The sequence below is a fragment of the Triturus cristatus genome, chromosome 3_1 (genome assembly GCF_964204655.1).
Source record: "Triturus cristatus chromosome 3_1, aTriCri1.1, whole genome shotgun sequence".
Lineage (NCBI taxonomy): Eukaryota > Metazoa > Chordata > Amphibia > Caudata > Salamandridae > Triturus > Triturus cristatus.
In genome coordinates, this window is record NC_140583.1 from 1,043,022,632 (window position 1) to 1,043,045,103 (window position 22,472).

General features: G+C 45.1%; 2 protein-coding genes across 2 annotated transcripts in view; one reads left to right on the forward strand and one right to left on the reverse strand.

Moving 5' to 3' along the window:
- HSPB2 (heat shock protein family B (small) member 2) overlaps window positions 1–22,472 on the reverse strand; it is a 246,183-nt gene that overhangs the window by 158,763 nt on the left and 64,948 nt on the right. The window lies entirely within an intron of this gene.
- Window positions 1–22,472, forward strand: part of CRYAB (crystallin alpha B) — a 45,130-nt gene that overhangs the window by 13,741 nt on the left and 8,917 nt on the right. Inside the window, exon 2 of the mRNA XM_085646438.1 lies at window positions 16,411–16,533. Within this exon, the coding sequence (XP_085502564.1) occupies window positions 16,411–16,533 (123 nt within the window). The remainder of the gene's footprint in view (window positions 1–16,410; window positions 16,534–22,472) is intronic.

Consider the following 22,472-nt stretch of genomic DNA (forward strand, 5'->3'; position numbering starts at 1 on the left):
GGGATAAAGAGACAGGAAAGCCCTCTCACTTAAAGTGAGCATTAGCATTACTAAAATAAGGTATGGTCTCTGACATAGTTGTGGCTGACTGGTGTCTCAAGATGTGGAAGAATTGGATCAGCAGTATATTACAACATTAGAGAGGAGCAAATGGCTGTTTCTCAGTGAAAATTGAAATTAATGTGTTTTTTGCTCAAAATGTAGAAGCATTTGTTGAAATAGCTAAAGTGACTGCGGATCATAGTTCAATGACATAACACAAAGCAAAATACCCCAACAAAAACATAACGACACAACAACAAAAAGTAACTAAAACAGAATGCAACCAAAGTGCAACAAAATAACACAATGCAATAATGAAACATAAAAACCCAACAGTAGGAAAACATATCACCTCCACAATAAAATGGAACACAAACAACAACACACCACCACATAACTTATAACAAATCACAGCACGACCCAAAAATGCAACGCAAAAAGAACAAAAAATCTGAACATAAAATAACACAATAGCACACTTAAAAACAGAACACAGCAACACCACAAAAGCTCAAGCATAATACATGACAATGACACCATAGGACACTATTACGAGAGGACAACAATATTCCACAAAGTAAAACCACACAACAAAACTACAATAATAACACAGCACCATAACACAATAACACCACACCACAACTACCTAACACAAAAACACAAGACCTAACTCAATTCAATTGAAAATGTGTGCAAGTGTGCTGTCATGTATTGCTGGGTGTATTATTGTGTTAGTGTTGTGCAGTGTGCTGTGTTTTATTAGTGTGTTGTATTGTTACGTTATGTTTTCATGTTAATATGCATTCTTTTTTCATTGCAGTGTTCTAGTTTTTGCATTGTGGTGCTGTATTGTATATTGTCTGTTGGTTTATTGTTGCATTTTGTGTTGTTTCTTTTTTAGTATTGTGCTCTATTGCTTATTAGTGAGTATTATTATAATATGGTGCTGTGGTGTTCCTGCACACCAATTGTAGTGTGTCTTGAATATACACACATATTATTGTCACACATCACCACCTACATAAATACTCTTAAAAATGCCTTAGATATCATCAAGGGCATGCAGCAGCACCAGTCAAAAAGGTTTTGTGAACCAGCCCAGGAAGTCTTGAGTGGAGAGAGAAAAGGAATTATGAGGTGGGATCAAAAATAGGCAACCTTGGGATTTGTCAACGTACTCAATTGGCAGTACTTTCTCCTTAGAAAAACTTTGGGACCCTGCAATTTAAGCATTGTGGGTCAAGACCCAACAAAAGCATGAGGAGTCACCCCAAGAACATATAAGACTAAGGGCAAAATTAGACCTAAGTATCTAAACTTGACTACCTTCTTCAACCCCCTGGACTATGGCAGATCTAATCAAATACACATGTAAAGAAATGTTAATGAATTCTTGGCTAAATCTGGCTTTAAAAAAAAAAGATGGCTTAATTTAATTTACTTCATTTTGGGTTTACATATGGTGCAGACTGATGTGGAGTCCTTTACATTGGTCAGGTATTTGCACACTGAGAGCTGGAGGTGACAGTTGGCAAGACAGAAGGATAATTACAGAAGAAACAGCTTACATATTACATAATTGTGTCTAGAACATCTCGAATGGAGAGGGACAGTTACAGGGGCCTTGTGAGTCATCCTTTGTATAGGCCAAGGGTCACTCTAGGGAGCATTCTAAGAGTATGATTCTTGGGAGGCCTTATAAGCTTGGAAATGAAAATTGGACAAGTGCTACAGCATAAGGACCTGATGTGCAAATACTCTTTTCAGGCTAGGTTTCAAATATTTTTCAAAACTCATTTCTGTCCCAATGCTTTGGTCACTGGTGTTATTCAGTATTTACATCAGGCATCTCCCTGAATTCTGCACTTCTCAAGGATGTGTAGTGCTAGCAGCGGACCAAGAAGGTCTCATCAGAGACCTGCCTCATATTCCCTAAGTGACTTATAAAAACAGAATATTGTCAAGAAACAGTAAAATTCTGCATTAAAATGTGAAACACCAAATCATTTTTTCCCCGCTGCTTCTAGAACCATTCTCTTTGGATGAGCACAGGAGGCTCAAATGGTGATCAATTGTCCATATTCAAAACTATTGTAATCTAGACAGGAAACAGAAGATGGATGCGTCATTGATGGCCAATGGTTAGGGTTTACTATGGAATGAAAATATTAAGAAACATCTAGCACTCTAGGATATCACGGAATTCCCTTACCGAGTTGGTTGGTGAGTGGTTTGTGAGACTTTAGGAGGCTTCTCTTGCTTGGTAAATTATCTTAGGGATCATGATGGATGCACCAAAATCAGAATTTAGTCCCTATTCTGTAGTGAATTTTGGATCCCTTTGGAGCTATCGTGATGTTAGCAGACAACATTATGGTGTACCTCAGAGCAGGATTCGCTTCATCGAGATCCAACAGTAAACATTAAAACAATTATAGTTGCTGTCACCTCACATAACACAATACTGAGTTTTGTGATAAATATCAACAGATGAAACCTGTCAATTTTTATCTGGTAAAAATGCCTCTATTTTCCAGAACAGTAAGCATCAAAATCTGCGTGTTATTTTCTATAAACTCAGAATTGGGTGGCATTTATCGCACCTGAAAAAAGAATCTAACTTAATGGAGTAGGATTATATCAGATGCAATACATATCACACCATTGCCGGACCATTCCTAATAAGTGCCTATATCCTTGAGTTGTATTTGCACTGCCTTGAATTCAAAGTTAGGGATGTAATTATCATTGACTTAGATTAACTTGTCAATAGTTTGGGGGTTTTTTTGCTATAAAACTAGGGCAATATTTTTATGTAATGCATGTAAAAAATATCTCATATTTTCTCACTTATAGACGTCAATGATAGTCTTGTGCATGATCATTGGGTTGGCAGCTGCTCCGAGATAATGTCACTGTGGTGGTTACTGCTAGCTAAACTGGTTTCAAATAAAAGAACCAACTTTAAAAAAATGAAAAATTCAAAATGAGTATAAAAGAGTAAATGAAAACACAATGGCAGAAGCAGGATCTAGTCATGGTTAAGGCCACACCCTTTCTCTCCAAGATTTGTAAAATTATGTGGGAAAGTTATAAGTGAGTGGTATTGAAATGATATCATTGTTCTTTTACCAGGTGGCAGTTTTCGAAAACCTACTTATACCAATATCTGTTGGTGGTGTCTTCGAGAATGCAGGAGCAACTTAGACGAGTTGTGGCAATATTGTGGGCAGGTCGAAGAAAGACACCACCCTTACATAGGAGTTCACCTACAATTAATATGTGAACATTCCAAACAATCATGGGCATTGGTGGGAATTAGTAGGGTCTGGGAGATAAAATTGGGGCCTCATTTATGAGGCCCCTCGCACCGCCAAAACATCAATTTTTGTGACGTTCTGTGGTGTAGGAGCCTGCTCCATATTTACTAGGCAGCACTGAGACACTTTTTTGGCTTAATGTTGCCTCGTGAATATTGTTCCCCTTAACACAGTTTTCTGGGTTTAAGGGGCATGCATTAGTGTTGCTGGGGGTGTTCCCAACAACATCCATGGCTTTTTGACAATGCCCCAGATCTACGAGAAATCGTAACTTTGAGGCAACACCAAAAACGTACTCCTCACCAGGGGAGGCGTAAGGGAGGCACAACAAGGAGGCATATCTTTATTTCTCCTCCTTTTTCCTTTTTCTATGTGTGCTGCATTCTGTAGCACACTTAGAAAGAGGAAAAAGCCTCTTGAGATTGAAACCTTCCTGCAAAAAATAATCATCCCTGCAATGCAGGCACCCTTGCACCGTGGTACAAAGGTGCCTGCATTGGCGCACAGCAGTCCATTGTGCGCTGGGGCAGGGCAAAAGGACCGGAATGCGCCATATCTGATAAATACGGCACATTCCTGCCCTTTTCTATTGCCGTAGGGCAGCGCTGCAGGAAGGCCTGCGGCGCTGCCCTACGGCAAAACCTCATAAATGAGCTCCCAAATGGGGGCTGTCTTGGCACAGCCAGCCACCCACCTCTCTTTTCTACCTTACAGAATAGACTCAATATTCATGTAAGTTTGAAGGCAATGTTGGTTTCCACATAAATCTGAGCTTATTGCACATAGCAAACAATTCACCGTCAGCTGCACAATTTGAAAGTTCAATTGAAAAAAACATCAAACCTTAAAAAAACAAGGAGCACCACAATTAGGCAATCATTTGGAAGAGGCCTGGGCTGCCGGAGGGTCACTTTTTATGACGATCAGGTGGCACAGGCCTCTCAATCATATCTATGAGGTGACGCAAAGTCACCCTGCGTGGCTTTGCATGGCCTCATGGATATGGAGTAAGTCAAGGCAGTTCAAAGTGCTGCCTTGCCGTACTCTGTGTCAAGGTGGCATTCATGGGCGTTGTGGTGGGTTAGGTGATTTCTGCGTTGTTCGATGCCGCCAGTGGCCCAGTGGGTGCCTGAGTGGCCTTTCTGGAGGTAGATGGGTGTCCATTACATCCCAATTAGCAACGGCAGAGGTGTCACTCCCTTTCTCTCGCTGGGCCGGCCAATTAATGTGTGCAGATTGAGCGGAGGCAGGGGGCCTGAGCAAAAGCGGCCCCACTTGTTTCCAGGTGTGTTTCACCGGTGTGAACTAATCGGTGAATTTTTTTCATCCCCCACCTTTTTTATAAAATTTCGCCGAAGCAGTGTTATGAGTAGGCCTGGGCGAAAATTTCGTTCCGTTCGCGGAAATTGCGATAATTTGACATTTTCGCGTTCCGCGGAGAGCGCGAAAATGTCAAAAATTCCGGTTTCCGTAGCTTGGCGATAATTTGTTTCTTGCTCGCGCTGTAAAATAATACATTCTCGCGCGCGCGCGATCGCCTTACCTGAATCCCTGCGTTCGCCGACAAGTTTTCTTGATCCGGTCGCGTTCTCCATGAGATGTTGTATTGTTTTTAGCCATTTGCGCTGTCTCGCGACAGTTCGCGCCTGCAGTGACGTCATGCGTCGCGCGATCACGTCTTTCTTCTCGCGATCATGCACCGCGAGACAACTCAAAACAAGATGGCCGTGCCCGCAAGCAACCACTTGGGTAAATTGGCGACCCGCAACCATGCAGAAAATCTCGCGAACATGCCGGAAAAAAACTTCCGCATCTTCGCGATATTTCCGCTTGTTTGCGATAATTTTAAACATTTTCGCGATAATTTGCGAAAGTTAATTTCGCAAATTCCGCCCACCCCTAGTTATGAGGAAAGGCAATACGAAAATGTGGGCCACTTTTTTGAGCGTGCCCGGGCCGATTTTTAATCCCAATTCAACCCTGGTGCATACCCTATAAATATCCCAAGGGTTCCAGGAGGTGAGTCTCAGATAAGGTAAAACACTGTTTCCTCTCCTGCCAGCATGTTGCGCTCTCAGGCCATCCATCGCAAAGACTGATGAAGGGATGCCCTTTCACTTGGCTCCAGACATTCCAAACGGCATTGTATTAGCCTCTGTCAATCTGGGGTGTGCTCTGACTCAGTCAAGGGATCTGGATTCCATTCTACATGTGGAAGTCTGCTCTGAAATGTCCCAGTCCACCTATAACAACCTGTTTTAGCTTGATGGCAAAAGGTTACTCCTTAAGGTGGTAAAATAGCGAATTGGAATAATGAATCTAACACACAGACCAGAGTGTGCTTAAAAAACAAAGAACCTTTTAAGCCTATCATTATTTTAAGGTTGATAAAATGAGCACCATGGGTTCGGTTTATTTGACTTTTCAATCCATTAGTGCACTAATGTTTCAGTTGCAATGTCGGAGGTTCCTCAGATCTAACTTGCTTGTCCGACAGTGCCATCTAGTGAGTACTTTTTTAAAATAAATGTGAGTGCATGTCATGGATCAGAATACCCTGTCACTTCTCAGTCTTGTGATGCAGTACAAAACACATAAAATGGCTGAAAATTCTTCAGCTCTAACTTTCGTGTAACCATTTCACTGCTTTTCCTCAAACAAACAAATAAATACGTTTGATTCAGGTGTTCTGACAACGTTTAATTTTCTGTATATAGCCTTTAAGCTACAGGTGTTTGAGGTATAGACTAAGGGCCCATCATGGTCATTTGGTGACCAGTGGCAAGGGACTGCCATCTAAAATTGGCCTCAAGACAAAACAGGATGCTATGGGTGTGGGCCCGGATCGCATATGGCCTCGTAAAGCCCTGCTTGACTGGAAAGAAAGACTGTGACAAGTGTGGTCTGCACAGATGTAAGGCAGCAGAACAGATGCCAGTGAATGTTGTTTCGGAGTAAAGTGATTTGACTGAGAGTATGAGGGGGTGTGGTGAAAATGACTAGGATGAATGACAATTCTGTAATTTAAAGACCCTGTCACCAGTTCTGAGGCAGAGGGTGTATGCATTCTCTGTTGATTTATTCCAGTTGCATAATATCCATTATTACTGAGGATACCCTTGTACAAAAGGTACATTCATGAATATATTACCTCTGGATGTTAACACCTGGTGGGTAGGGAGGAACTAAATGGAACTTTAGACTTCTTTGACGGGCAGATTAACTTAAAAGAATGCCGTTTTTGAGGAAATATCCACGTTTTCAGGCAGGGCCCATACTTCCCAGGTTGGCACCATAAAGGGAGGGAAGGCTGGCACAGGTAAGAGCGGTGGGAGGGGGAGTCAAAAGATAATAGGATAGGTAAAATTGAATTAAAAAATAATAATAAAACCACTTTGATGATGCGGCGAGCGCAAGGTAAGTTGTTTTATTATTTTTTTTATTACATTTTACCAATCATGTCGTCTGTCGATTCCCCCCACCTCTCTCATCTGTGCCGGCCGGGCCTGCATGTCTTGGCATCGTGCTAACCCGGTGGTAAATATTAGATTCTCTTACTGTCCGAGTGTAGTATCCTGGACCAAATTGTACACGTGCAAGAAATCACTTTCACACATAGGGAGAGTTTTGAAGTGATATTGGGAAAGTTGAGCAAGTTTGATTTGAAGATCAAGTGAAGTCTAATGTTTCACTGAGGAAGGATAAATTGCCCTTAAGTATTTGGGGAGAACTGGCCACACCGCTTAATAAGCTGTGTGAGCAAAGGGTAATCAAACTCAGTGACAGGTTATTGTGGTTGTCACCAATCGTTGTAGGATTGTAGAATGCTGTTCGGTCTTGCATCGACCACTGCAGTTTTTCAGAGGTTGATGGGGGAAATTCTCAAAGGAATCAAAGGAGTTCTGGTCCTCAAGGACATGCTTATCTATGGGAAAGGTGAACAGTAATCTGCAGAGAGACTGCAGCAGATGTTGGCAAGAATGAAAGACGAAGGGTTTTGTTTCTGAAAGAAAATGCACCTTAAAGGTGGAATAGGAAGAATACATTGAGTGCATAATTGTGAGTGAGGGAGCTGCTTCAAGGCTGGGTTTGCTGAAGGTTTTTGAGGAAGTCCCAGGTCCAGTCAACAGAGAGCACTTAATGTCATGCAAGTGGCCGGCAGAACTTCATGACAAGTTTCTGCAGAGTTTTGCCTATTATTTGAACCTTTAATAAGGCTTTTAAGAAAGGAAGACAATATGTATAGGATCGTCAGGAACAAGTGGTGTACGAAAAGTACTTCGTTATTAGCACCAGTGCTCAGTCTGTTTGTGCCTGGGCATGGAGTGATAATCACGATACTTGCAAGTGGATGTTGACTAGGTGCAGTTTTTGACACAAAAAGTGATTAGGAAGGAATGTGCTGTAGTGTTTGCTTTCTGCACCCTGCGACTTTCACAATCCTTGACCTGTGGCTTGAGGGATAGCAACCCAGTTCCTCTTACAAGTCAGTCAGTCAGTCAGTCAAAGCTTTTATTTCGGTAAAATACCATAAAAAGACATAAATACATAAATACATTAAAAAACATGATTAAATAACATTGTATAGAGTGAAATCCATTAAAACATTAAAACAGTTCCATAGAACAAACACCATAAAAACAAGATCTGTTCCACGAAACGGGAAAAAAGTTAGAATTGATCCAGGGCCAGTAACATACACATATACCTCAAAGTACTATGATGATGGACAGGGTAGTACTGACTCAGGGGGCTGAGTAGCAGAAGACAAAAATTTGGACCTGGCGAACCACATTGAGAGGAGGAATTTAGCCATTGCAAACACTACCAAAGGGGTGGTGTCATATTTCAGAATTCTGAACACCTCCTTGTAGTCCCTAAGGCCCCTAGACTTGCATAGCTGGATGATCCATTTTTTTCGTGCAATATTGTATAAGGGGCAAAAGAGAACAACATGCAACTCTGTTTCGCGAATGGCAGAGCATAGGGGGCAAGAGCTAACGAGGTTTGCAACGTTAGACCATCTATGGGTGAAATCTCTCAGTGGAAGGGAGCCGTGTCTAAGCTGTATATAAAGTTTCTTAGCCAGAGGAGGTTGGATCACGTCTAGGAAGACTTCAAATTGGGGGCTGCACTTAATATCCAGAAAGGTATCAGTGAGCCTACCCAGGGAGGAATGGAGTAAGATACCCTTCCTAAAGGATTTCAAAACCTCCCTCAATAAGTTCTTCGAGATTGTACAGCAGGTCACTTCCGGTGCAGACCATAAATTCCTCATCCCTATTAGGTTGCAAAGGTTTTTTATGTGGGCAAGCCAGGGGATCTTATCCGAATTGCCCCTTGCCAAAATGTCTCCGAGATCGAGCCTATAGCTTTCCAACTCGGGCGTTGACCAAAGACGCCTCCAGAACTGAAGAGGACGATTCAGGGCAATCTCTTCTATGGAAATCAAACCTAGATCCCATCTCAGAGGGATTAGTGGGGTGCTGACAGGTAAATTCAGCAGTCTCCTAATAAAGGAATTCTCAATAGATGAGAGGGAGGCGGGGGTGGAATATCCCCATAATTCAGCACCATAAAGTGCTCCTCCTCTGGCTTGTGATTTGTAGATTTCCATCGGGGGGCCCAGAGGTTTGCACGAAGAATTATTAAACACCTTCAGGATACCCCCCACTGATTGGGCTAGTCTCAAATTAGCCTTTGCCAAATGGGATCCCCAATTCATTTTATCATTAAGGGTCACCCCAAAATAGTCAAACGTGGCAACCCTATCCAATTCAATCTCTCCTAGTTTGGGGTGGGGGCAGTTAAGCGAATTGGAACCAAACACCATAAATTTGGTCTTAGAAAGGTTCAGTTCCAGATCCCTGATTTTACAAAACGAGCAAAGGGCCTCTAATGTACGCTGTATGCCCATGTAAGATTGAGATAACAAGAGCGTATCATCAGCGAACATCAGGGCCGGGACCTTACGACCCGCCAAAACAGGGGAGTCCAGGTTAGCGGAGCACAAAAGGTACTCAATCAGCCCATTAATGAAGAGGGAGAAAAGGGTGGGGGCCAGGACGCAGCCCTGCCTCACACCCTTCTCTACCGGGAAAGGCCTAGAAAGTTCCCCGCCTCTCCCATATCTCACCCTTGCATAGGTGCCTAGGTGGAGACGTTTGAATAAGTGGCAAAGATAGGGAGGGGCACCCATCTCTAGCAAAATGGCCCAAAGTTTTTCCCTTTGCACCATATCAAAAGCGGACCGAAGGTCCACAAAGATCAAATACAAGTTACCGGCACCCATGCTGACTGTTTTCCAATAGATTAAAAGTAATCTAAATAGTTGATCAATAGTAGAAACCTTAGCTCGGAATCCCGCCTGTAGGGAGGTTAGAATGTGTTGGTCCTCCATCCAGAACTGCAGTCTGGATAATAGGACTCGGGCAAACAGCTTCTGAAGAACGTCAATCAGGCTTATGGGGCGGTAATTGGCTGGGTCCAAAGGGGAAGATTTTTTATGGATGGGAATAATTTCTGCACCCAGCCAGGTGTCCGGGATCCTAAGGCCCTGCAAAATAGCATTAAAATATACACATATATAAGGTGCCCAGATTTTTACATCACTTCGGTAGAGGTCACCGGGGATCTTGTCGAGCCCTGGAGCTTTCCCCACCGAAAGGGAATTGAGGGCCAATTCAATCTCTGGGAGAGAAAAGAGGCTAGACTCAGTTTCTACCTGGCTCAGCAAGTCCATTGCAGTATCAATCTGTAAGAGGCCTGCAACGTTGCTAGCCGGAGGGTTACTGGCCGAGAAGAGGGGTTGGAAATGGGCGAGCCAGACCTCCTCACTAAGATTAGGAATAAATGCTGGGGTGCTGGCTACCGAGCCCGATCGAACAATGTTCCAAAACGCCCTCGAATCACGGTCAGCTAGAGTTTGGAGTAAATTTTGCCACCTTAGATCCTCCCACTCGGCTTTTGCTTCCTTGATCAGGTCTTTATAGGTGGCCCTGGCTGCCCGGATACTGGACAGCGTGCCCTCTTTCACTTCTATTAGCAGGGCAGACTTGGCCCGCCTACAGGTACCATTGAACCAATGCTCGGGCCTAAGGGGCCTTGGTTTTGAGACCATGGGGTTGTAGGAGAAGAAGCTAGCCAAACTACCAAGAAAATCCTTATGAATAGTCTGGAGTTCAAAAAAGCGGGACTGCGGAATATCCCCCGCAGGACTCAAAAGATGGAGGACTGCTTCCAGAGAGCAGGTCACAGCACTATATAAATCAGCCAACTTTAGATCGTCAGTCGCAACCCTTTCCCACCTGATCCGTCTGCCACCTGCCACTAGGGCCAAATTCTCACTATGTAATGGAGATTGGGGCCTAGAGGATTCACTACCACCTAGATTGTTAATCAGTTCCAGAGACAATAGGTTGTGATCGCTGTCGGCCCTTGGGATAATAGAAAAAGAGGCCAAATGGCCCCAGAATTCTACATTCACCAGAACATAGTCAATGGACGAACAGCTCCCAGCTCTGTTAAAGGTAAAAGACCCCGGAACGTCCGGGCAGAGTCTGCCATTGCAGGCCCGCAAGGAGTGTGCAATGGTAAGCCTATTAATCTCGAGGGCAAGGGGGGAGAGACGTTTGGCCGGGTAGGAAATGAGATCAGGGATTAAATAAATTTCGTCCTCCTCACAGGTAGGGGAAGGAATCCCTGGGAGAGGTTCGAAGTGGCAATTGAGATCTGCTCCAATAAGTTTATGGGACGCCTGTGGAAGAGAATGTAGAACATTATCCAGGGCGCCCAGAATCGTCAAACCTAACTGAACCGGCTGGGGGCGCAAGTACACATTTATAACTGCTAGTGAATAGCTAGCAGGAAAAGTTAGGAGGAGGCATAGAATATCAGGGGACTTTGAATCCAGTGGCTTTACTGAACACCCCAGGTGTGTTGCAACCCAAACAGCTAGACCCCCTGAAGGTCTCCCACGCAACCCCTGGACTGCTGGGGCTGCAAAAGATGCGTAACCCACCCTCCGAGGTATAGACCGTAGCCAGGTTTCTTGAAATATACAGATGTCATATTTGTCCATTAACTCTCCCCACTCGGGATCAGAGAGTTTGGACTCTAAACCGGCCACATTCCAGGACCCAACTAATGGTTTCCGGAATGGTATACAAGGTGGGCTGTCAACCGGAGGGGTGGGAGAAGGGGGGCTGTGGGAAGCAGAATGGACAAGGGGGTTCGACCCTAAATAGCCCACTGGTAGACAGGGAGACAGGGACAGAGGAGAAAGGGGCTCGGGGCCATTCACCGATCCCGGGGCAACCTTCGTCATTATATCATAAACATCCTCAGCCTGGCTCCCCCCCACGGGCGTCAACTCTCCCTTGTAAGGACTCGGTTGTAGTGGTCAGTCCACCTCATTTAGCGCACCAAAACGGTTTTCAACCGGGATGTTAAAATACGAAATGTGTGGGGCCTGGTGGAAGTAAGGTAAATCAGCTGAGACCAAAGTGTTGGAGATGGAATAAAAATACCCCAAATGCAATGCCTCAATAGCACCCCTTCTGTACTGCCCTCCCTGCATCAGAATGTAATCTACTACTCTGGGGTCCCTAAAGTTAATCAAGACACAGTCCCCCCCTATGTCTTTTGAGCGGGTCCCTAGCCAGTTAACCCTCCGAACGTGAAGGATCTCCCCTCTCCCTACTCCCTTCAAAGGTCTATTTTTGGACAGCCAGTGGATGACTTTGTTTTTTAGTTCAAGATAGGATTCCCCCCTTCCATTCATTACCGATGGAACTCCCGTGAGCACAATCACATAAGGTGCTGCCTCCGGAGGAAGCTGGACCAGAAGATGAGAATCTTCCAAGCTCCGGAGGGGTCGGTCCCCCCCCTCAGGTAGGCGGGGACCGGCCCCGTCTGTGTTCCGAGAAACTAAATCCCTGCAGTGGGTTGGCAACTCATGGGTTGGAACAACAGTAGGGACTCGGGGCACAGTCAGGGACAAATGAGGTCCAGCGTTGAGGGAGGGGGCAGTTGAATGCACCATAGGAGGCTGGCCCAGATCCGTGGACACCTGGGTCGGGGGTAAAGGTGGTTGAGAAAGGGGGGTAGAATTAGATAGATTTACTTGAAGACTAGCACCCTCCGAACTGCCCAAATTGGCCTTAGGGTCCTGGATAGGCTGCTTCTTCCCAAAACCTTTAGAGTTAACTAGGGAAACCAACCTGTCAATTTTGGATGACAGGGATTTAGCCAGGAGGTTTAGAGACTGATCTATGTGTGACTGGAGATCAATTAAAAGAGTAGTCGCCCAGGTCGGAGGGATAGAAGTAGGGGGGCGAAGGATCGGGGCCGAAGGGGGAGAGCTGTCTGGAACAGGGGCTGGTAAAAATCTCCTCTTTCTTAATTTCTGTTTTTTTTGTTTTTTCCTTGGCTTAGCCTGCTTTATAGGGGCCACAATAGAAACAAAGGAGGATGATGATAACCCCTCTTCCACTAGCGCTGGCTCATCTATTTGAGCCTGAGCGCACGGTAATTGTGTGAATGAGGGCAGCATAGAAGACATGGCATCAGGATCCACCTGGTAAGAAGAATAATCAGACAAACCATCTAGAGGGGGGGCCATATTGAATGCCGGTGTAATCGACAGCCGTTTTTCTGTGTTTTCAATGGCTGTAGCCACCACCCCAATTGTCTTTTGCAGCATCTTGTCAATCGCTGTAAGACTCGGGAACTGAGAGGTAGAGTTCGCCAGTTGTCTAGTCATCGGACGACTAGCTGTAAGTTTGGAGTGCTTCCCCATGATTCTAGTGTGCCCACGACAATAAGCAATGAAAACCTTATGGCACAAATCGGTAAAATCCACAATAAAAAGGAGCACACTCTACACCAAAGCTTAGAGGAGGGGCCCAGCCCGGCCTCCTCCGGCCCCGGACGGCCACAGACGGTCCCGCCCTTGTCCCGGGCTTAGCCCGGCGTCGCCCGCGCGCGTCCCGCGACGCGGAGAGAGCCGTGCACTTTTAAGCGCCTCCGGGCGCGTTTGGCGGCGTCAGCGGCCGCAAGGTAGTCTGGGGGCTGTAGTCCCCCCCCGCGCTCGACCGCGATGTAAAGTGGCGGTGGCGGGGGAGACACGGAGCAGAAGGGAGCCCAGGAGCTGCAGCGTCGATGGCGGAATGCAGCAGCAGCAGCGGTATCCCCAGCAGGTAGGCAGGAATCTTCCCGGATGTATTACCCGCTCCCCCGAGGGAGCCGTGCACTTTTAAGCGCCTCCGGGCGCGTTTGGCGGCGTCAGCGGCCGCAAGGTAGTCTGGGGGCTGTAGTCTCCCCCCGCGCTCGACCGCGATGTAAAGTGGCGGTGGCGGGGGAGACACGGAGCAGAAGGGAGCCCAGGAGCTGCAGCGTCGATGGCGGAATGCAGCAGCAGCAGCGGTATCCCCAGCAGGTAGGCAGGAATCTTCCCGGATGTATTACCCGCTCCCCCGAGGGAGCCGTGCACTTTTAAGCGCCTCCGGGCGCGTTTGGCGGCGTCAGCGGCCGCAAGGTAGTCTGGGGGCTGTAGTCTCCCCCCGCGCTCGACCGCGATGTAAAGTGGCGGTGGCGGGGGAGACACGGAGCAGAAGGGAGCCCAGGAGCTGCAGCGTCGATGGCGGAATGCAGCAGCAGCAGCGGTATCCCCAGCAGGTAGGCAGGAATCTTCCCGGATGTATTATCCTCTTACAAGTGGCCACAGTCCCCGTATCAGGATAAAGTGGAGTAGGGAGCACCTGTCAGAACTTAGGGGAAGAAGTCGCACGGTTTAAGAGAGAAAGAGAGAGAGAGAGAGAGAGAGAGAAGAGGAAGACAGAGAGAGATGGCAAGACTTTTGTTCCCAGCACGAAACAGGTGCGAACTGGGGGGCTTATTTATGAGAGCCTTGCATCACTTTTGCACCAATTAAAGTGGTGCATGCGTGACGCAGGGCTCTCATAAAGATTTATTAAGCCACTCAAAGCAACCCTGTGTGGCTTTGAGTGGCCTCATAAATCATGAGTAAGGCGACGAAGCACCAATCGCCAGGGAGGCGTTCCATGGGTGTTGAAGTGGGGTTTCCCTCGAAAGACCCATGGAATTTGACGCTGTCCCATATTTACAAAGTGATGTAAACCTGGGGAAGTGCCAAATCTGTACGCCTCCTGAGGTTAGGCGTAACGAGGAGAAATATGTTTATTTCTCCTTGTTTTCACTCTTTCTATTTGTGCTGCTTAAGCACACGTAGAAAGAAGTAAACTCCTCTTTGGACTGTTTTTGTGCAGGAAGATGCCCCTTCCTGCACAAACACAATCCTGCCTGCAACGGAGCATGGTGCAAGCGTGCCTACATTGGTGCTGGACTACCGAAACGGTGCCAGCGCAGGCAGAACGGACAGGAATGCACCGTATTGCTTAGATACTGTGCCTTCCTGCTCTTTCACTTTGGCATAGGGCAGCGCAGCCATAAATGAGGCCCTAAGTGTAAAGGTTGGGACAACCAATGTTGCCAGAGAGAGCCTTCAGCATCCACTGATTATTTAGAGTGCTCTACCCTCTCTGACCAGAAAGTCAAGTTGCGCTCTCCGGTAGCTGCAGCAGCGTGCATCGACCCGACCTTGGAAGAAGTTGTATTCCATGATTGTAATCTCCACTGCAAAGTTCTCCATCTCCTCCATGTGGTACATTTCCTGACCAACCGATGTGACGTCTCATGTCGAGGTCTGACAGGGACCACCGGATCTGTCCTACTCAGTCATTGACAAGGGGATGGTTGCTTGAATGTTTGCTGTGGATACATTGAATATGTATGTACAGAGAAGAGAGTTTCAGATTCAGACCAATCACAAACCAGGTGGTTTAGATTAAGATTAAAGTTATTGGAGTATCATTTTGAAGTGGAACACGTTCTAGGTGCCAAGAACAGGAAATGGAATTGCTGGTCAAGGATACTAGCATGTGAGGCAGAAGTACTGGACAAGGCAGGCATAGAGGACTGTGATTGGCTTCTGGTGAGAGTAGTGTGGCCAGGCGGTCGCTGGGTTTTAAGAGTGAAGAGAAGCTATGGGGAAGGATCCCGAACATTAGGAAGTGGTGTTATGTTTCAAAAAGAGTTAGCGAAGAGAAGCTTGCTTCCAGGCACATTATATTCTTCCAGCATGGTGAATATGAAAAGTTCCATAAAAGCAGGGTTGAAGTTCTTTTAAAAAATGTTTTTAGGGTTGCTGTTTAGGCAGGACATGTTAGGGCCTATCGGAGAGGTTAAAAGCAGGCTACTAGATTTGCCCACAAAGGGCCCCTAGGCATGGCATAAAACAAGAAAACGTTAAGGGGAGATATTTGTGATGGTGGTGGATGGTTGTTAAGTTGTGTAGGAGTTCCCTGAAAGTGATATTTCCCATACAAAATTCCATCTGGACTTAGCAAGCAAAAATATCCAGAAGAACACACTTTATGAAAATTCCCCCTCTTTGAAATATTTTACTACAAACTCCCCTAGTTGAGATTTTTTTAAAAAGTGGAGTTGAGTAAAGTTATGAATCAGGCCATTTTCACAGACTGTGCAAGACCGAATCATGCCAATCACGTCCAGCTTCAAGGGCAAAGTTTGAAATGTGTTCCATCATAATTACTTGTATGTCATCCATATATGGTGCACGTTAATGGAGTATGAACTGAAGGACATTGCTGTGGGAGGTTAAGCATGAAAGTTACTCGTGAATTGAGGCATCAGTGTATATGAGACTGTTCTCACCTCGAGGAAGATATTGATATGATTCCCACTTGCTATTGGTTTAGACCTAATAACGTTTCCCCCAATGGCATGTTATGATACAAACATAAAATAAAAGTAGAGGAAGAAATGTAATGAAGACACTGAGCTAATTAGAGAACAGGGTAATATGCTCCTATATGGGGATGGCCCTATCATGCTTGCTGTTTTAGTCATTCATGACACACACAGTCTTACTCTCACCAGCTTGTGGTTATTTCTAATGCGCATGCGTTGCATTTCATGCATTTCAGTGTGCACGTTTCTTTTTTAGATGCGGTTTGACAAGGACAAGTTCTCCATTAACCTGGATGTGAAGCATTTTTCCCCCGAGGAGCTACAGGTGAAAGTGTTTGGCGACTTCATTGAGATTCATGGGAACCACGAAGAGCGGCAGGTATGTAGGAGCATCTGTCTGTTGCTAATTCGGTATCAGGTAATGGGCGGTGACCGCAACCACTTCACATTCAGCGGTGGGTGCAAATCGCAGAACAGGCCCACAATTCTAAGAGTCCAGGCCCTTACTTATTACCCTCCTCAGGAGGACAGGAACATAGGGCCTGATTACGATGTTGGTCGGACTGCCAATGACAGGCAGCTGGTGGTGGCCCGACAGACCGACAGTCCTTCGGTCTGGCCGCCAGATCATGCAGTCGGACCCTATACTGTCGGAGTCCACACCGCCGCCTCTACCAGGATCTCAGGTCCTGACGGGGTGGCGGTCAGAGTCACGGCCCTTAATGGTGTTGGTGCCCAGCCAGTCACCACAGTTGGGATTTTGATATCTCTTTCGTGGTGGTAACACCGCCATGTACAGGCTGGTGGAAAGGGATATTGGCGGCCCCAAACACGGTCCCTGTCTATTGTGGGCCACTGCAAAGTTGACCTGGGGGCACATGGAGTGCCCCCACTCACCTCCATGCACCATGTGCCACACGGTCCTTGGACGTATAAGAAATGCTCCTTTTCACGGCGGCTTGTGCTGCGGCCCTTTTCCTGCTTATCGGGTGGTCTCCTGACCTCCGCTATAGCGGGCGGCAGTCTTTTCACCCAACATCGTACGGTGTCATCCATTCCAAACTATTAGACAATTGAAAGCCTAGGGTTTAAAACAGGATGATGTTCTTTAAGGCAAGACGATACAGGAATGTGTTATCCAATATCTGACAACTTCAGTTATTTTAAACAGGTAATTGAATTATCTGATTTGTTTAATAACATTATATTTTGGTTTTCTGTGATTCAGCTCACGGATATAAGTCACTATCCTGAATATTTGGCAAACAAGTGAAAGAATTTTGAAACTTGGATGAAGTGACATATTTGAGTATATAGAATCATAGACACGCAAAATGTACTTGTATTAAATAGATTATGCAATTAAATAACTACATTGCAGTTATTGAATATATTAGATATTCAGAAACACATTTATACATAATGTTGTCTTCACCTCTTTCTTATCTTTCCAGGTTAACTTACACAAGAAGTGAGCTAACCTCTAATTTGTGGAACTGAGAGAAGCTATGACTTTCTTACAATTTATACTTAATCTAAATTCTGGCAGGTTCCTGAAGTGGACAAAGGTTGTTGGGCAAGATTTTAAAATCCAGTCTATTTCTGAAATCCTATCGATTAGAACTAAAGAATTGGAGGCAGTTGATTTAAACCCATTAGCAATATCTAAGGCAACTCCTATTTACGAAGCAACCATCAGCCAGATGGGTTCCTATTTTCAGATCAGGCAAACTCCAAATCATAAGTATAGAAACAAAAAAGGGTCCAACTCCTGGTTTACTAAGGGCTGCAGAATAAAGAGGAAAGCCTTATCTCTTGCCCTTAAAAGAAAAATTCCTTCTAAAATTAGAGAAGCTAGGAAAGAATACAATGCTGCCATTAAAAATGCCAAACGCGATTGGGAGGAATCGTACTGGCAGGCACTTAAAGATGCCTGCAACCCAAGGGATTCTGCAGTCTTTTGGAATTTGATCAAAGCTGCTGATTCCAATGGTACTATTCCAATACCCAACCATATTACTAATTTAGAATGGCACGCCCACTTCTCTAAATTATATTCACGACAGGACTCCCTGGATAACCAGCAGCTTGCAGAATACGCCCACTATCTACACTCTGCTGATGAAGTCACATCTTTTAACACCACAGAAATTGTAGACACAATTAATCGCATCGTTCCTGCTAGGACCAGATGGTATTCCGGGAGACTTACTTCGATTAGAAGCAGTCAGATGGGTTAACTATATTTTGCTCTTGATCAACCTAATTGCTAAGGGTGCACCAGTCCCAGACTCCTGGAAAGGAGCCGAAGTAGTTCCAATATATAAAAAGGGGGACAAAGAGGACCTTGCCAAATACAGGCCTCTAAGCCTGATAGATGTCATCCAGAAGGTGGTTGGCAGGGTTCTCCTACACAGGATTCAGGACTGGGCTGAAGATGGCAGTATCATCTCTCAATACCAAGCGGGGTTTAGAAGGAACAGCGGGACTATCGATCAGGTCTTTCGGCTGCTCCTCCTCTACTGAAAAGTGGTAGTGATTGGTAGGGGCAGCCTATATCTTGCCTTTATTGACCTCAAGACCGCGTTTGATTTGGTACCCAGGGGGAAGTTGTGGTCAGTTTTGGCAGAAATGGGCATCCCACCACAAATCTTAAATCTATTGATTGGCTTACACGAGGACAATTATGCGCGGGTAAGGTGGGGCTCCCAGGGCCAAGTCACTGACAGGATCATGGTTAGCAGGGGGGTCCGCCAGGGGTGCGTCTTGGCTCCCACCCTATTCTCACTATATGTGAATGGGGTGGTTGATTTTTGGGGGAAAGATCCTGCCGACGCACCCACTCTGGCTGGTGACAAAATCGCGACCCTCCTCTTTGCCGATGACACATTGCTCATCTCCAAAACTCCAGTTGGTCTACAGAATCTGCTAGATAGATTCCATCTTTTCTGTACAATTCGTGGCCTCAAGATATTGCTAAAACGAAGTTTATGGCCTATAACCCTTATAAACAGTTTAGAACTAGCCTTACCCTAGATGGAACCCAGTTAGAGAGAGTCAAAACCTTTGATTATTTGAGGGTTAGACTCTCTGATAAGATGAATTGGAGATTCCATCTGGACAAAATGTTGTTAAATCACAAGCGAGTAGCAGGAGCCATCAGGAAAGCACAAAGCTTATCATTAAGCAAACCGGTCACTCCTGCCCTCGCGGTTTATGAGAGTAAAGCAGTGAGCTTGGCCCTATATGGTGCCGAACTCTGGGGGTTCGACAACACTGACGATATCTCCATGTCTGAATACAAATTCCTTAGAGAGCTAGTTTCACTTCCTACCAGTACTCCCCTGAGACCAATTTTATGTGACATGGGCAAGCGCCCCTTTAGTGACATTGCCAGGTCCCGCCCCTTGTTCTCTTGGGCACGCTTAAGGCGGACGCAGGAGCTTTCTGGGTATGCAGCAGCACTTTCAGAGGTCTTCACATTGGACCTAGGTAACAAAGTTAAATGGTTGGTGAACCTTAAGAAACTACTAACTGATCTTGGGCTGTCCGGGGCATGGGCGAGCCAGATCCCTCCGGCAAAAGAGGAGCTCAAACTACTTTACTGGAACTGGGTAACTGATCGGGAGTTAAGAACTCCTCATTTGGGAGAACTAACTGAGGAGTACTTCTCACACAAACAACACAGCTGTCTCGAACCATATATGGACTTTATTCAAGTCCCAAGAGATAGAACCCTGTACATTCAATTTAGGTTGGGTTCCTTACCCTTAAACTCGTTTACAGCCAAATGAAATCCATTAAAACCTTCACCACAATCATGCCCATGCTGCCCTGCCCCGGAGGAAAGTACTGCTCATTTCCTCTTTGCTTGCCCAGCATACAAACTGGCAAGGGCCAGATGGTTAAAACCAATCTGTAGAAACCTTGGCATAACAAAACATTTAGTCGCCCTCCGAATCTTAAGAACAGTCGGCACTCCACTGCTGGTCTGCGGGGTGGGTAAGTTCTTAGGACATGCATGGAACAAGCGCCAAAAAATACTAAAAGAAAGCTTTCTGGAGTGAAACTGTCATATTGCCAAATTGGAATTATTAGGATGTTCTGTTATATTGTTTTATTCCTATGAATTTTTATCCATTTTGTGATATAATGTTTCTAGATGGATCAATTTATCTAGTAATTTTAAATCTATAATTAATTCTTCTCTTCTATAACTGTTGTGTTTCAGTATGCACAAGATGCAGAATGTTTTTATGGCATTTTACTTATCGAACAAAGCAATTTCTGATTTGTTTTTAGCATACACCTCTTTAACTTTTACCATGATAAGATGTGGCATTGCGCACTTTATGTACTGATATGAACTTATTATGTACCAGCACTTTATCACATATCTTGTGGCAGCTCATACCTCATGCATCCTTGGCACCTTAATGCATTAGCACTTTATAATTGGTTAATATGCTATGTGAACAGCTCAATGAGAAAAATCTGATTCAATTTAGACTATCAAGGATAATTTTTTTTTTTAACAGTATTTCATACAATAGGCATACTTGTATTTATTTGTACCGGAAATTGGCCTTAATCTTGTCATTATTTGGCTTGCTAACTTATTCTAAACTAATCGTGTTGTTATGTAGGAATATTGTTAGCATATGCGTGTATTAGCATGCTTTTATGGTGTTCTCTTTTACATGCACCGAATAAAGCTGATTTGACTTGACTTGGCTTGACTTAATCTAAAGCTATTTCGGGTTTTCGACCTAAATTGAGAAAACAACCTGTGCAAATCTCTATAAAATACCAAAATACTTTAACAAGACCAAAACAAGACAATAAAATGAAAGCCACACTATATTGCTCCAACAACCATCACACTTTGGCAGAAAGTGAAGAATGCAGTGATTTGCCTTCTCTACGACCTAAGCAAAATAGATTACAGGGAATCTACTGAAGACCTCTGCATGTGGTATGGAATGAAATCCACAGAATAACAATCCTGGCAGCCAGGTGCAGGAATTCCATACTAAGCCACCCTGCATGGAACATCATGCACAGGAAAGTCGGTCTAAGATGGCCATGGGCCTTTTTGACCATTTTACAGACTACAACACCCCAGGCAGACAGAACTCCATCAAGTAAAATGATGAAAGTGTAAGGTAGCTATGCAGCCCATCCATTCTGCTTCTTAGAAAAGCAGTTGGTCATTTATCCCCACTTTCTTAAAATACCAGCACTTCATTTGAGCTGGTGTTTGACGGTGGGGGCCAATGATTTTTATGCATCAGACATTTACTGAAAGCAAAAGAGGGAAAAACACTCAAATCAGTAAGACAGAGGAAACCGGAACCTCTAAAAGTGAGCTAAATTGGCTGGGAGTGTCTGGTAGTGGATAAAAGAGGTAGTGTTTCCCCAGGGGCTGGTCTGAAACAATTGCCAGGGCTGCTTTGGGTTCCCAGTCCAGCCCTGGCTGCACTGGCTCCGTTTCAGTGCAATGGTGCAAGGGTGCCTGTGTTGTTGGCAGGATTGTTTCTGTGCAGGTAGGTGCACCTTCCTGCACAGAAACAATCATAAGAGGTGTTTTCCTCTTTCTATCTGTGTACAGACATAGAAAGAGGAAAAGAAATAGGAGAAATAAAGTTACTTCTCCTCATTACGCCTCATATTAGGAGGCGTAAGGCTTTGGTGCTTCCCCAGGTTTACTAGCTCTTGTAAATCTGGGTAAGTGTCCAAATCCATGAGTGTTGCGTGGGAAAACCAACCACAATGCTCATGGAATGCCTTCCAAGTGCAAAGTAAGGCAACTCAGCGATTTGCGCTGCCTTGCCTTACTCCATGTCTATGAAGCAATTCAAAGCTACGCATAGTGGCTGTAATGGCCTCGTAGATACGATTTTGTGATTAGCGCCACTGCAGCGTCACAAAAAGTTACTCTCCGGTGGTACAAGGGGATCGTAAATATGCCCCCCAATTTGCAAATTGATGTAGACTAAAATCCATGTTCAATACTGGCTGGATGTGTAAAACATACTCAACCTCACTCACTTGATACTAGAGAGGTTTGCTGAGCTCCTTGCCTTCACCTGGTTTTAAGGAGCGTCTGCACTGCGCAGTCACCCATGGTCTTCCTGTCCGATCAGTTGAGTTTGCCATCTCAGGACTTTGGCTACGATTTTCCCATTATAGCGTGCTGGCTTGGTGAGAGAAGGGTACAAACAATAGCATATCCAAGCAGCAAAATAGACATTCTGCAGTTTTGCCTGAGCACAGAGAAAGTCTGTTTAATGGAAAGGCTATCAGAAAATAATTTTG